This window comes from Poecile atricapillus, chromosome 2 (assembly GCF_030490865.1).
Source record: "Poecile atricapillus isolate bPoeAtr1 chromosome 2, bPoeAtr1.hap1, whole genome shotgun sequence".
In the NCBI taxonomy this organism is placed as follows: domain Eukaryota; kingdom Metazoa; phylum Chordata; class Aves; order Passeriformes; family Paridae; genus Poecile; species Poecile atricapillus.
The window spans coordinates 31,801,330-31,815,316 of NC_081250.1; the positions used below are offsets into that span (position 1 = coordinate 31,801,330).

At 42.6% G+C, this 13,987-nt stretch overlaps 1 protein-coding gene across 2 annotated transcripts in view; it reads right to left on the reverse strand.

Moving 5' to 3' along the window:
- CDCA7L (cell division cycle associated 7 like) overlaps nt 1-12,479 on the reverse strand; it is a 21,094-nt gene extending 8,615 nt beyond the window's left edge. For both annotated transcript variants that reach the window (XM_058832681.1, XM_058832680.1), the window contains exons 1-4: nt 12,380-12,479; nt 5,422-5,571; nt 2,079-2,210; nt 1,257-1,613 (exon numbers count right to left, since the gene is read on the reverse strand). In XM_058832681.1, the coding sequence (XP_058688664.1) occupies nt 1,257-1,613; nt 2,079-2,210; nt 5,422-5,571; nt 12,380-12,439 (699 nt within the window). In that variant the 5' untranslated portion in view covers nt 12,440-12,479. The remainder of the gene's footprint in view (nt 1-1,256; nt 1,614-2,078; nt 2,211-5,421; nt 5,572-12,379) is intronic.
- Between the last annotated feature and the right edge of the window lie 1,508 nt (nt 12,480-13,987).

The following is a 13,987-nucleotide window of genomic DNA, read 5'->3' on the forward strand; positions in this document are numbered from 1 at the left end:
ACACACACTCATTACAAAGTCAGAGCTCCACTGGCAGTTCCCCCAATGCATGCATGTTCTGATCAGGTACAGCACCAGAAGTACTTCAGCAGGATGATGATTTCTTGCACCATGTACAAGAAGTATATTTCCACAGAAGCAGTGGCTGACAGGTACAAAAAAAAAACCCCACTGACCTGATCTGGAATTCCAGATGAGGCTAACTTCTGAAAAGCCAGTGGTAGTGGGGATGAGCCAAGCTGCTAGCTCTCAGAGATTGCCACAGCCATCAAGAGATTAAAAGCTGAATACAGTATTTCTCAGTAAATACTTCAGTGTGGCATTTATTAAGAGCTATTTAATGCCATTACAGTACTGCTCCTACGATGCCAGTGAATTTCACAGTGGTTGAACTGCAAGGAAGAGTAGAAGGTGAGAAGGACCAAGGAGCAGCAAGACCAACACAACAGCAGTGGGGACACAGATTAGAAGTGCAGGTACAAAGCAGAAGCAAGATTTTACACAGGAGCTGCAGGCCCACACCAAGGGGTATTGCTTGAGTCCCAACACTGCTTGGAAGCTGCAACTTTCCCTGAAACACAGTAAAACTATAGGAGCTACTAAAGACTGAACATCAATTTGGATTACATAGCAGCATGGTAATTAAAGATTAAGCTTTAATTAAAGCTTAAAGAAAAGCTGGTGGCACGTTGGATAATAGAGGAAAAAACATTAGGAATGATCAGCTGCTCTTTTCTGCACCTACACACACATACACACATGTTCAATAGTTACATAGTAAAGCAATACTGTAAAAATCACATCCCACATAACTGAAAAATTACATTTTTCATCCTCAGCAGTTTTTAACTGGCTTTCCAATCAGTAACTGCAGCAGATCTGTCACACACAAACAAAAAGTAGAAACACTGTTGTGCAAATGACACCATAAACCACCTGAAAGGACAAGCTGGTTTCCTGACATGTTCTGAAGGCTGCAAAACTTGGTCATCTGTAACTTTGTTCACATCCACATTAAAAATTCTTAGTTCTGCTCTGGTTTTAAACTTGACCAGGCAAGTCCCTACTTGAGGGTATTTTAGGGGCAAATGTCTGAGTGCTGAGGGTCCTCTAGGGTTTTCCCAGGTAGAAAAATTCACCATAAGATTTTCCCAAAGTTCCAGCACAGCACCAGCAGGGACCTAAAATTCAAGTATGTTAAAGCTACATATTTGGATGTAAATGTCAGAGAACAAAATACTGCTCTTAAGTCTTACCATGGCTTTATTTTCTTTAATATTTATGGCTCTCTTAAGCAGTGCACTGGAACTTTCCTCCTGTGTTTCTTTAATGTCTTCTTCAGACTCTGAAGCAGAGCCCTCTACTTTGTCCGATCCCTTGAGGCTTATTTCTTTTGAAAGAGGTGTGAGGGATTCATTGTCCTTTAGAGGTAAATCAGACAAAGCCTGTTCAGGCACTTTTTTCTCAGATGACTTCCTAGTTGGAAACTGTAAAGCAACACGAAGGCCAATGCTTCTTCTCTTGGGGGAAACCTTCTTCACCTCTTCCCCCTCTTCTTTCTCATTACCCAACAAATTATCGCATTCTTCATCACTCAAGTCTGACTCCACCACCTAGAGGCAGGAAAAATCCCATGTTACATTATTGGCTCTGACACAAGAGAGGTCATTTTGAAATCACTAGTTTTAGACAGCAGTCTTTGCACCCAAAGGCAACACCACAAATTCACCTAAATTATCATATTTTTACAGGTTGACAGTATGCAGCTTCTGCCTGTGCAGAGATCAACAAAACATCTACAGAGTAGTATTGTCTGGCATACAGTGGCTGTCTCCACAGGAACAATCTTGCCCAGTACTATCTACAAGCAGTGGAAATAGTTCTCATTTCTAATATGTGATGCTACATTAAATAAAGCATTCTTACTCTTTTAAGACAACATGTTTTAATTCAGCATGAAAAAAGAGCACCACAGTGTATCAAAAAAATTCCTACAAGAACATGAGGTTTCTACAGAAGAGACAGAAAAAAAAAAAAAGTCAACATATACATTCACATGTAGGTGTGACTGCCTTTACCAGAACTTCTTTCTTGTTCACATGCACCTCGTTTGAAGCAAATCCCTCAAACACTTCTGTTTCAGAGTCAGTGTCCTCAGTGAAAATCCTCCGCAGCTCTTCAGTGAGGTATCTGGACTGAAACCGGAGCCCCTGCAAAAACACCACTCAGTAGCTGTGAGAGACAGTCAGATATTGAGTATTCACACTGCCACAATAAACAGGTTTTGAGGGTCAAGACAGTGCCAACTAAATAGCATATTGTGAAAGCACTTGGCAGGCAAAGCCTGTCAAAAGAAACAAAAAACAAGAAGACAACATTCAGAGTTTCAATACTGAGTTATTTTAACTTTGCAAGGTTTTTTTTTTCTTCATTTTGAGGACAGGGCTTTAACTGAGCTACCTCTTGTGGAGGAAGCTTTGTTCTTCACCTCCTCCCTTCTTCATTAATAACTACCCAATAAAAATAAACTATCACTTTTCTTGTATGTAAATTATAATGTTGTTTTATGTATTTTCTTCTGGATGAAAAAAACAGGCCTTGAATAGAAGAAAATACAAATGAAAGAAGGAGTGTGCTCCTCATGCTGTTACACCATCACTGAGCTGACCAATACCAAAACAAATGATCAGAGCTTTGAACAGCCTGACTAATATCCCTCCACCTTTCAACTTCTCAACTCTGTTTTTTTCTGGTGCAATTTATCATTCACATGTGTTCTTGGGTAGATAGCTCCTTAATTTCAGTCTACAGATCAGGAAGTAAAAAGATCTCATTAAAACACTCTTCATGATATGAACATTACAGCCCAATTAAACACAAGACTTTTACTAAATAGAAATGTATTTCCATACTTCCAGCAAGTACTAGTAGAAAACCATTTAGTCAACTTGTTCCTGTTAATCTCTTGAAAAACTTGTTCCTGGTAGGAATATAATCCATGCTCACATCACAACTACCTCTCTAAAGTCAGCAACATATAAGTTTGTTTCCTCAATTTTCCTCTGTTACTTCTTCCCACACAAGAAACAAAAATTACCTTTAATACAATGCATTTGCTAAATATCTTTATTCTTCCTTTCAATTCCCTCCCTTTCCTGACTTTAATTACACACTTCTTTATTTTAAGATAATATCTGGTGAAAAAAAGATACAATAGATGAGTGGAAAAACTTAGAGGGGAATGGGAGGGGGGAACCACTGCATATGCTGTTTCTTTACATTTAAACATCTACAAATTATTATGGGTAATTGTAATGAGTTTTCTCTGAGGAAAATTACTTTATTCTTTTGTTGATAGCTGCAGTGCAGCTGCTTGAGAAAGGAACAAACACAATAGGGAAGTTACTTTAAAGTTAAATTGCATTTCTTGGAGGAAACTGAAGTTTTTATGTATTCTGTGTTTTTATAAAATTCCACAATGAAGGTTGACGAGGGGAAAATACGCTATTTGTTAGCTAAAGTAACTAAAAATAACACACCTAGAGCTATGCTGCTCATCTATGAAGAACAGTCTACACCAGGTAAAATACACATCAGGGATATCTACTGTGGGAGAAATTGTGGGAACTCGGCAGAAGCACAGAGATTATCGGCGAAGAACTGCAGAAAGCCCTGAGGAAAAGCAGGTACACAGAGATCACTACTTGTTAACTCATCATTTGCACCTCACCATCCAAGCAAAAGGCTGATGCATTAACAGCCCATTTACCACCCCAGCAGGGCAGCTACCTTGCCTCCTTTCTCAAGAACTGCTGAATTTTTCTGAATTTCCCATAATTTTGCCCTGTGCACCAAAACCTTTTTGTTTCCTGCACAAGTACCAATGGCCTTTTGCAGCAATACTGGTGTATGGCATCATGAACACTGGATGATGCTCATCCTGATGCAGGGCCCTGATGTGCAAGGACTGCAGATTATATTGCAGTTGGATGGAACTCAGGGTATTTTTATTGTACCATTTAATAGTAAGGAAATTAAATTCAATACTGATCAAGATTTAAAATAATTCTCATCCCAAGGGAAACACAGGAATAGCAAGGAAGGTTGCAGTGCCAGCTGTAAATCTGGAACAAGTCTCACTGGGATTCTCAGCAATGCATGTTAAACTAACAGTACCTATCTCTTCCACAGCATTTTTCATCAGAGGATTTTAAAATGCTTTGCAGAAGAGATCATTATCATAAACTCTGTTTCACAACTTGGGAAATCAAGGGAGAGAAAAGTACAGTCAGGTGCCTGCAGCCCCCAAGCAGGCAGAAGCAGAAGCTCCCACACAAGGCTTCCCCTCCACCACCCTCCACTACCTCTCCCCACTGACCCTTCTTGATTCTCCCCACAAAAACACAAATGCAAGAGCACACTGCCTCCTGGTTTTCTGAAGTTGCCAGTACTGCTGTCTAGCAACAAGATTACAAACCAATTTAGAGCCCTGTACATTTCATTATATTTTAGACACTATCTTTCTCCATAGCAGAGACTGTGGCTCTACTCTCAAAAGGTTTCTGCACCCTCCTGGGGTCACTCGCCTGTAAAGGCTAAGAAGCAATACATACTTGTACAAGCCTTATTCTAAGGCTTGGTCAATACTAATCATCTTCCTTGACATCAGCACCTCATAACCAGGTGCTGACCTGATGGACTAGGTTTCATCTTATTAATGAAACAGAGAGACCTTTGCAAGAGCACAAATGACAAAGGAATCTTATAGCACATTAGCCCATGGCTATCAAGCACGCAATTTCTAAAACACTAAAAACTAAATTTCTTTGCCACTCAAGACAGCACACCAGTTCTATTCTTTTCTTGTGAATTCAGCTGGTATCTCCAGCTACCAAATCAGAGAATAAAAAACATCAAATCATTGTGCTGATCCAAGCCACTTCGTCATCAAGAGATCAAAGAACCAGCAAATCACACTACTGCAGCAGGAGCTGATGATTTCTCTGTGTTACCACTATTAAAACACAATTTTAGTGCAGAGACAGCACTGGAAGATTTCTGGAATAAATGCTTTGAAGTCTACATATTCACAAATGCCCATCTAATATTATGTATTTGCACTGTCTTATGTATCCAGCAACATCTTTCCAGGACTGTAATTCCCTTTTTCCTTTTTGCTACACTTACCTATTTCACTTAAACTCACATTCCAATGAAACACGCTTTTATTTTATATTATGGAGTTTTCAAAAGCAACCACTAAACCCAAAAAAGGACACTAAGTTTGTTTACATTTATGTTTAAAATGGGGACTGCAAATTACAAGTTAAGGTGCAAGTTATAATTCACATGGCTTTGACACAGGCTCAGAGTATTACTGCATCCCAAGAGCATAACTGGACTATGGCAATCTGTTCCTACCTCTTTTCCAGACTCTGGGAAATCAAAACTAGCACAGTTGTTCTCTGAGAAGAAACTCTGTTTGGAAGCATCATCTTCCTGGAATCCTGGAAAATCTTCACTGTCACTGGGGGCATTAAAAATGTTGGCCACATCCTTGGGTACCTGTTTCTGATTCAAAACAGACAGAAAATGTGAGTCACACACATCAATTTAACAGGGAAAACTCAAATTGGCAGCAGTACAACTTATTTTTATATTCCTATGCAAGTATACTTGTCTGTATATTTGTCTGTATATTTGTCTGTAGCACAAAATACACTATGTGTAAATTGTACCTTATTCAGCTAAACTCCAGGAAAAATCTGTATAGACTGTTTTAATCCCTGAATACAGACTCAGCATCTGGGATTCGGGAGGGGATGCAATACACAGGGTGTTCAACTCCACAGGAGTACTTCAGAGACATGAAAATACATGTGTGCCTCACCTTTGCAAGCAGGAGCTCAGGATGTTCTTATCCATGGGGAAACCCACCATCCCTCCTGCTCTTTCAGAGCAATCATGGCTCAGAGGTGAGGAACACAACTTCAAACATAACACAATGCTAAAGTACAAAGAAACCTGACCTTTAGATCCCACAATACCATTCTGGATTTTAGCAGACACTTAGCTAACTCCAAAAATAAAAAAAATGCAACTTCTTCTCCTTGGTCAGTACTGTCACAGAGCTTCTGCAATACTTGGTAAGAGAGTGCATAGTGCTAACCAAGAACATTTCTCCTTTGCTAGAAGCCCATGATGTGGCCCACTAGGAGAGGAGGAAGCACAGCCAAGGGCAGGCAGAAGCCTTCCCAAGGTAACCAAGGTCACAGCTTCAGAGTTCAAGAAGTCTAGTCCCAGCCTAGGACACTCATAACACTACATCCAGCCATTCCACTGGGTCATATACTTCACACACAGCAAACACTTTGGATAAGGCTTTACATGTACCAGGATAGTAAGGAAGCCTTCAGACAGTTCCCATGTGAGCTGCTTTAGGATCTGCTGTGTGTAAGATAGGGGTGAACAGATGAAGCCTTAAAAACCAAGGAAGAAGGCATTTTGCCAAGTTTCAGAACACATTTTTATACATCCCAATATCACCTGCAAAACCATTCTTCTAGTGACACAAATGCTCTGGAGAAAAGTGCCTGCATTTCTCACCAGCATCCAGACACTCATCCCCTGCATTCCCTGGACCACATATACACCTCACGCACACCACTCTAACTTGAAACAAACCTCTCTGCTGTTTGCTAAAGCCACACTCTCATTAACTCTCAGGAACATGAGATCATTGACTGCCTGGTCAGAGGACAGCTCCTCATCTCAAAATGCTGTTTTCAAGTCCTGAATATTCACCAGTACATCTGAGACGAGGTTCAGAACCAAGAGCAGACTGCCCTTTTCCACTGTCACAGAAAACCACAGTTGCTCATACAGGGCATATAAGGTTTGTTGAGGTGTTTTTAAGTTTACTTGTGACAAGACAAGTGACCCAAAGGAGGTTCATTCTCCAAAAGCAACGTTGCTGTGAGCCAGCAGTACCTTCATCATAGCATCACTCTCTGAAATAAGCTACAGTAAAGGGTGAACATGAGCTCAACTTTATTCTTACCCTACTTTTATAAAGCTGATGTAGGCTGATGCAAAACCAATTTACTGTTGCTGGAGCAAGAGTAGAATTCACCGCTGAAAAACTGACCCTCCTGGGCCTATAATGGTATCCAAAGTACAGTTGGTAAAGTCATGCTGTCCACATCCAAACCCTTTTGGATATTCCCTCACTCCCACCTCCTACAGTGAACATCCAGAATCCACTTCCATTCCTGTGACAGAATTCACTCAGTACAGAACAGTGCTAAAGTACTAAAGATGAAGCATTATGCATTTTAATGGAAAAACATACAAGGAGCTGAGAGCATAGGTTCTATGAATAAATTGCTTCCAGGAGCCACTGCATTAGTTCTTGTGCTAATGTACAGCTGAATTAGCCACTGCTATGATTACTATATGCCTGATCTCTTCTTCTTCATCTACTGCTTCTGCATCTGCACCAGAGGAGTCATTATGAGGCTGCAATTACTGATTTTGAAAAACAACAAAAAAATTATTCTCCAGAAGTAGACTTAAATTTCTTGCATTCCCAAATTCTAATGTACCGGTACTGATTTAAGTAACTTACTGCAGAGCTTCAAGGATTTTTAGTTTGTGACTTGCTCCCCATAGCCTGACTACAAAGAATCTCAATTTGGCCACTGATGAGTCTAGTTTTACCAGAAGGGCTTACATTAGTAACAGACAACACCTGACACGTACCAGGTGGACATACTCCAGAAATTTAAAAAGGGAAGCCTCATGATGAATCTTGATTAGCAACACTACTTCTGCACCTGAAATTGCAAGCGAAGTTTATTTCCAAGAAAAGTGCACTGACATAAAAGACAAGCTTGCAGCAAATATCTGTCGTGATGGGCTCATTCACTGTCATTTATTGTGTACTCCTGGAAGCCACAGACATTTCCATATTCAACTTCCAATTAAAATACATTCTGAAACTGATTTACAATCAGCATCAGAGCCTAGGATTTCAACTATTGTCAACTAATTATTATATACCACGAAAGAAAATACATATTGGTCTAAACAGAAATGTCAAAATGTTAATCTATTCAAAATACCTGCAAAACACAGGCACTCCAGGAGAGGATCTTTTTGCCACTAAACCCCTAAACAAGTCACGAAGGCAAGGATGTGATGAATGTTCCAAGCTTGCTCAGGGAAAATATTTCAACATGAATAGATCACAAAGGACTGCTCAAATGCTGCAGATGTGAGAAATACTGTCTTTTAAAGATACCTGTTACAAAGGATAAATACCAAAAATCTAGTAAAAGTTGGAAATAATTCATAGCTGCTAAAAAAGTCAGTCTTATTTCTGGCAGGAAATTTTATATCTATTGAACTCATTTATTTTCATACATAAAACACACTTAGTTTCTTAAAACCCCTACAAGGTACTATTCCAAATCATCAGCAAACCTTCCCTGCTACAGATGGCACACAATCCAACAACTGCCAGAATAACAAATCCTATGTTTCTGCAAAAGTAGTCCAAAGCTCAAGACATCCACATCTCTCAGGTCTTCCCTCTCTAAATTAGACAAAATACCACCAGTACACCCAGGAGTGTATGTGCTGAGCTGCATGGAGATCCCATTCCCACAGAACCAGGAGCAAACAGCTCGCACGTGTCTGCGGAGGCTGGCAGGTCTGTCACCAAGGGCAGAGGGTGACAGATGCTGCTAGGGTTGTCAGAACTGTTTCAGTCACATGAGTTATTGAAAAGTAAAGCACACAAGGTCCCCAGCAGTCACAAGAACATTTTTTCAAGCACTATCCCCATGAATTCCACCTTGTTATGCAAGGAAAAAAAAAGAAAAGCCTGAGGTGAGCTGTTTTGCTATCCACATCATGAAATATGAGAAAAAATTTTCATGTTTCAATTGAAAAAGCAACTTTCCTGACACCAAAGCCAGAAAAGATGCATCTTGCCCTGTAGGCTGTGAGGAAAGAACACCTGCCTGCATGCAAACACATGGAGTTGGTGGGAAGCATGTTATTTCTACACCACTGACTACCATGTTTAATTTTTTTGAGTTATTTGCACACATTACTTTCCCTGCCAATTGTCACACTAGCACATTCTTCTCCAACAGTGATGTATCAGGAGAACCTACAGCACAAGAAAGCAGGGCTAGATGTAATTCTCTATTTTTGTTCCTCCCATGGGGGAAAAAATCAATTGGGCTGTGTGCCCTTAATTCAATTTAGCACAATGTATGGGCATTCCTACTCAAAGGACAGACAAGTTCAATCACACTCAAACTCAGTCAAACTGAAATAATCAAAGTTCAATCCCATGCACATAATCACATAAACCAAACTTGTGCAAAGTCACACCTTCACCACATGCTGGAAAGTCTCTTGACTTGTCCCAGGTTCAGCAGTCCAGGAGCCAGCCTCAGGCACACCACCCAAGGGTTACAGGCACTGCATTTGGCTGTACCTCAAAGGAACAACGGAACAGGGAAGCACTCCAAGGCTGACAATTGTGGGCAGCACTACAAGAATAGAGGGGCCCAGCCAGAATGTCAATAGGTGCCAGACCAATAAGCCAGAACTATTCAGAAGTCAAGATCCTGGTTTTTCCACTGGAGTCATAAAGGCAAACAGCACTCTAAAAGCTTAATTTTAAGAATCATACAAATATGTGAAAGACATGGAAAGCATAGAGATGCAAAGCCCCACACTGCAGTGCAAAAGAATCACATAGTCTGGATGCAAGGTCAAAAAGACTGTCAACCGCAAAATCAGCCTGAGACTCATGGGCATCAACAAAATCTAGGAAGACAAGGAAGATAACCTCCAGAATTTCTCAACATCATTAAAGCACAAGAAGCTGAAATCCCTTGGACAGTGAAGTGCATCCTGGCATAAGCGGCAGAAGATGGAAAGGCAAGCGAGTGCTCTGAAAGAAGAAGGAACAACTGATAGCACAAGCAGTCATCACCCACTTCTATCTTGGCAGGAATAATTTGATTCTAAAGTGAAGATGGATTATGCCTGAGCCTTTAATCTGTCACAGCAACAACTCCTGGGACTTTGAGGATGCCTCCAAACTTATTGCTCCATGAAATTTTGGTAAATTCTGCTATTTTCAGAACAGCCAAATACGGTTTCTATATTGCCTTATCTAGGCTGCTAATAAGCTAATGCCCATAAAGCTACTTTATCCTAAGATAAGGAATGCCCAAGTATCATAATCACATGGCAAATAATTTAAAATGCCTCCTTCCATAGGTAGTACCTTCCTGGAAACTATTTCCTACTCTTCAAAACATGCTGGTAGTACTGTGAATATCAGCATGCAGAGTATGAACACAATCACTGTCAACTGCTACTAGTTCTTCCTTTGTACCATCTAATCTCTCACTAATCCAAACAGTTGTAACAACTATTTCTGAATTAATTCTGCATAATTCAAGAGCATCCTTTTCATCTATGGCAATGCCTAAGTACTGTCCAAGTCCCATCAAGGAACTAGTCCGAGTTTTCCATGTCCAAGGAAAACATTTTCGTGTAATACCACAGGCATGTGATGCATCCTCGCTTTGTGACTGGACTGCTCGAGCCTACGAGCAGAGTTCAGGCCTTCTGGGTGCAAGCACTTTGTCACAGCCGGCACCCCTTTAACAAGCTCTGAGTACTGAAACTGCTGTGCCAGGACCCAGTAAATCAGACCCCAAGACAGGAAATGGAACTGCAGGTTTTGCGATTCAAAAGAGTTCTGTGATTCAAAACAGTTTTGTACTTCTGACTTATTTGGCAACTGTTTTGAAATGGGGGCATGTACTCAACAAGCAAATCTGCCTGTCAGCAGTGATGATCCGTGACTTCAGAGGCAAAGAAACCTTCATCCATCCTTCTGGCCCAGCCAAGACTGAACTCACTGCTCACCAATGTATCACAAAAACACGGCAGAGCCAGCAGAAGGCTGCATTCAGACAAAAACAAACTTCCATGAGAAACAGGAAAGCACCAAGTACAGACCATGTCCTTCTCCCTTTTGCTGAGCTTTAAAAGAAACATGATGTGCAGCCTTTTAGCTGTGAACCAGAAAGGGAACTGGTGGAGACTAGTAACAGTCTTGTATTACAGCACCAGAGGTGAGAACCAAGTGCCATTTGTGTCTATTGTCAAACAGGGTTACCCCAAACTGTTTTATAGCGCCCTTATCTTCACACTGCCAATGGTGGGCCTGAGGTGATACAAAGATGGAAGGGTTAAAGTCTCTGAGAGGTCAGAGGTTCTAATATTCCAGTGGCTCTATTACTCTCCAGTTCTACAGAAACCCCTGTAGAGTTCTAATCTTCCATCAGCAAAAGCTGAACGAGATGCTGAATTTCTCCTCGTTCCTTCCCACCACCTGGGAAGCTCACCGTGACTTAAAGAGAGTCAATTTAGAATACATATAAGGAGGATGGTAAAACACTGGAACAGGTTATGTAGAGAGCTGGTGGATGCTCCACCCCTGAAAACATTCAAGGTCAGGCTGGATCTCTGAGCAGCCTGATCTAGTTTAAGATGGCACTGTGCATTCAAGGGGGTTGAGTAGATGAGGTTCCTTCCAATACAAAGTATTCTATGATTCTATAACCATACCACCTCTCAAGATTTGAACCATACAATTAGTCTGATGCATCCAAGCATGCGGCACCAGGCTTGGACCTGACCACAGCCAATGGAAGTATGTCTCTCAGGAGATTCAAATATGTGTCTGTGTTGGCATAGCGGCGTTTCAACAATAAAAAATAAATACCCAAAAACACCCCACCAAAAAACAAAAAACCAACAAACCAAACAAACACACCCCCCGCCAAAAAAAAAAAAAAAACAAACACCAAAAGGTGGCCAGAATTTGAAATAAATAAATGCATTATTTCTAAAGTGGCATCCCCAGGCTCACAACTAATTAATTATCAATGATGCACTCCGTCAGCCTTTATTAGCGCCGCTAGAAATCCCAGCACAGCTGCAGTTGCCCCACGTCGCTGCTGAGTGTCTCAGGGCCGCCCCGAGGGCGGCTTCCACCCCATTCCCGGCCTTTTACAACGGCGGAGCCGCCGCGCCACGTGGATGGCCCCGGCGGGACCGCGGGCCGCCCGGTGCTCCGCACGGCGCGCTGCGGGCGGGGGCGGTGCGCCGCGCCGGGGGAGAGCCTCGCCGGCGCTGGCGGGCAGCTCCTCCGACCTTCACCCCCCGGGCAGCGGACAAAGGCCGCCGCTGCCCTGGGCAGGCGGAAAGCTGCGGGCCGGCTCCCTGGCCCCACCGCCGGCCCCGCACCCCCGCTCCACCAGCCCGCGGGCCGCCTCACCTTGCCGCGGGTCCCCGCCGCCGCCGCCCCCCGCCGCCGCCGCCGGCCGCGCCGCGCCATGGCCGCCCGCGCTGCCGCGGGATGAGGAGGAAGGAGCAGGAAGGAGGGGCGCGGGGCGGTGGCGGGGTGGAGCCGCCCGGCAGCGGCGGGAAAGCGGGTGGAGGGACGGGGTATCCCGCGTGGCCTGCCTGGGGATGGGCCAGTGCCGTCCGGATGCTGCTGCGGGGTCCCTGGGCACCCAGCATTGTCCGTTCTTTCCTGCGCACTTCTCGCTGTTCGTCTGAAAGGGGCAGGCTTTGCCTTGGGGAAATAGGCTTTCATCGTCCAAATAACTTAAAATGTTTATTTACGCCATACAGGCGAGAAGTGGAAGCCTCTTGAAAACCTCTGGAAAAAAAAATGGGGGGGGGGGGGAGGGGATGAGTCGGAGAGGGAATGCAGTTGATGCTACTTTCAAATCATAAAATCGTCAAGTCCGACCATTAATTCAGCACTGCATGTTCACGGCTAAGCCATGTCCCGAAGTACCACATCATATGACTTCGGAAGCACTTTGAGGGATGCTGATTCCACCATTTCCCTGGGTAGCCTGTTCCAATGCTTGACCACCCTTTAAGCGAAGAAACCTTCCCTGGCAGAATCTCAGGCCGTTTCTTCTTATCCTATTCCTTGTTCCTTGGGAGAAGAGACAGACCCCTATCTCTTTACACCCTCCTTTCAGGCAGTTGCAGAGAATAATGTGTCCCCTGAGTCATCTTTTCTCCAGTCTAAACAACGCCAGGTCCCTCAGCTGCTCCTCATCAGACTTGTGCTCCAGGCCCTTCACCAGACCCTTCACCAGCTCAGTTGCCCTTCTCTGGACACTCTCTAGCACCTCAGTGTCTTGTAGTGATGAGCTCAAACCTGAAAACAGGACTCAGAGGTGCGACCTCACCAGTGTCAAGTACAGGCAGACTTTAAATGCATTTCCCAGCTTCCCAACTCAACAGCCTTTAACTTTTTTAACTTCACTGTGAAACTGAAATCTAAAGGTGAAAGGGATGGGAAGCAGAACTGGTGCCTTGAAACAAAGTCAATGGTTCAAATTTAAATATATCACAAATGCTGGAAAATAAATCTAATCAGAGAAATTTAATTGGGAAAAAAAAGGGAATATATCAAATTTGAAAGCACTTTTCCTCCACACAAGTTCCTATTTCATCATATTTTCCACTGTGCAGCTAGTAGAAAGAAAGATGAACACAAAACCAGGCAAACTATTTTTTCTAGTTTCCTCTGAATAACCTTTATTCCTCAATTAAGAGGTTTAATTTTTAATAAAAAAAATTTACTCAAGGGGATTGTTACTAGATCAGCTACTTTGTATTATGATTACCCCCTAATTCAGTGAGAAAAGGTACCTTTGAGCAGAGTCCCAAAGTTGTCCGATTGGGTGGGGTGGAGGTCTATATCCGAACTGAGGGATCTCAGTATAAGGTCTCAGGGTATGTTTCACAGCCAGGTTTCTGTCTGGTGTCTTCCACAAGCCCTCTAGTCTGTATAGCTGGAGTAGAAGAGCAAGAAATTCACTTACCCACATAATCTGGCTGAAATAAAACAATAATAACT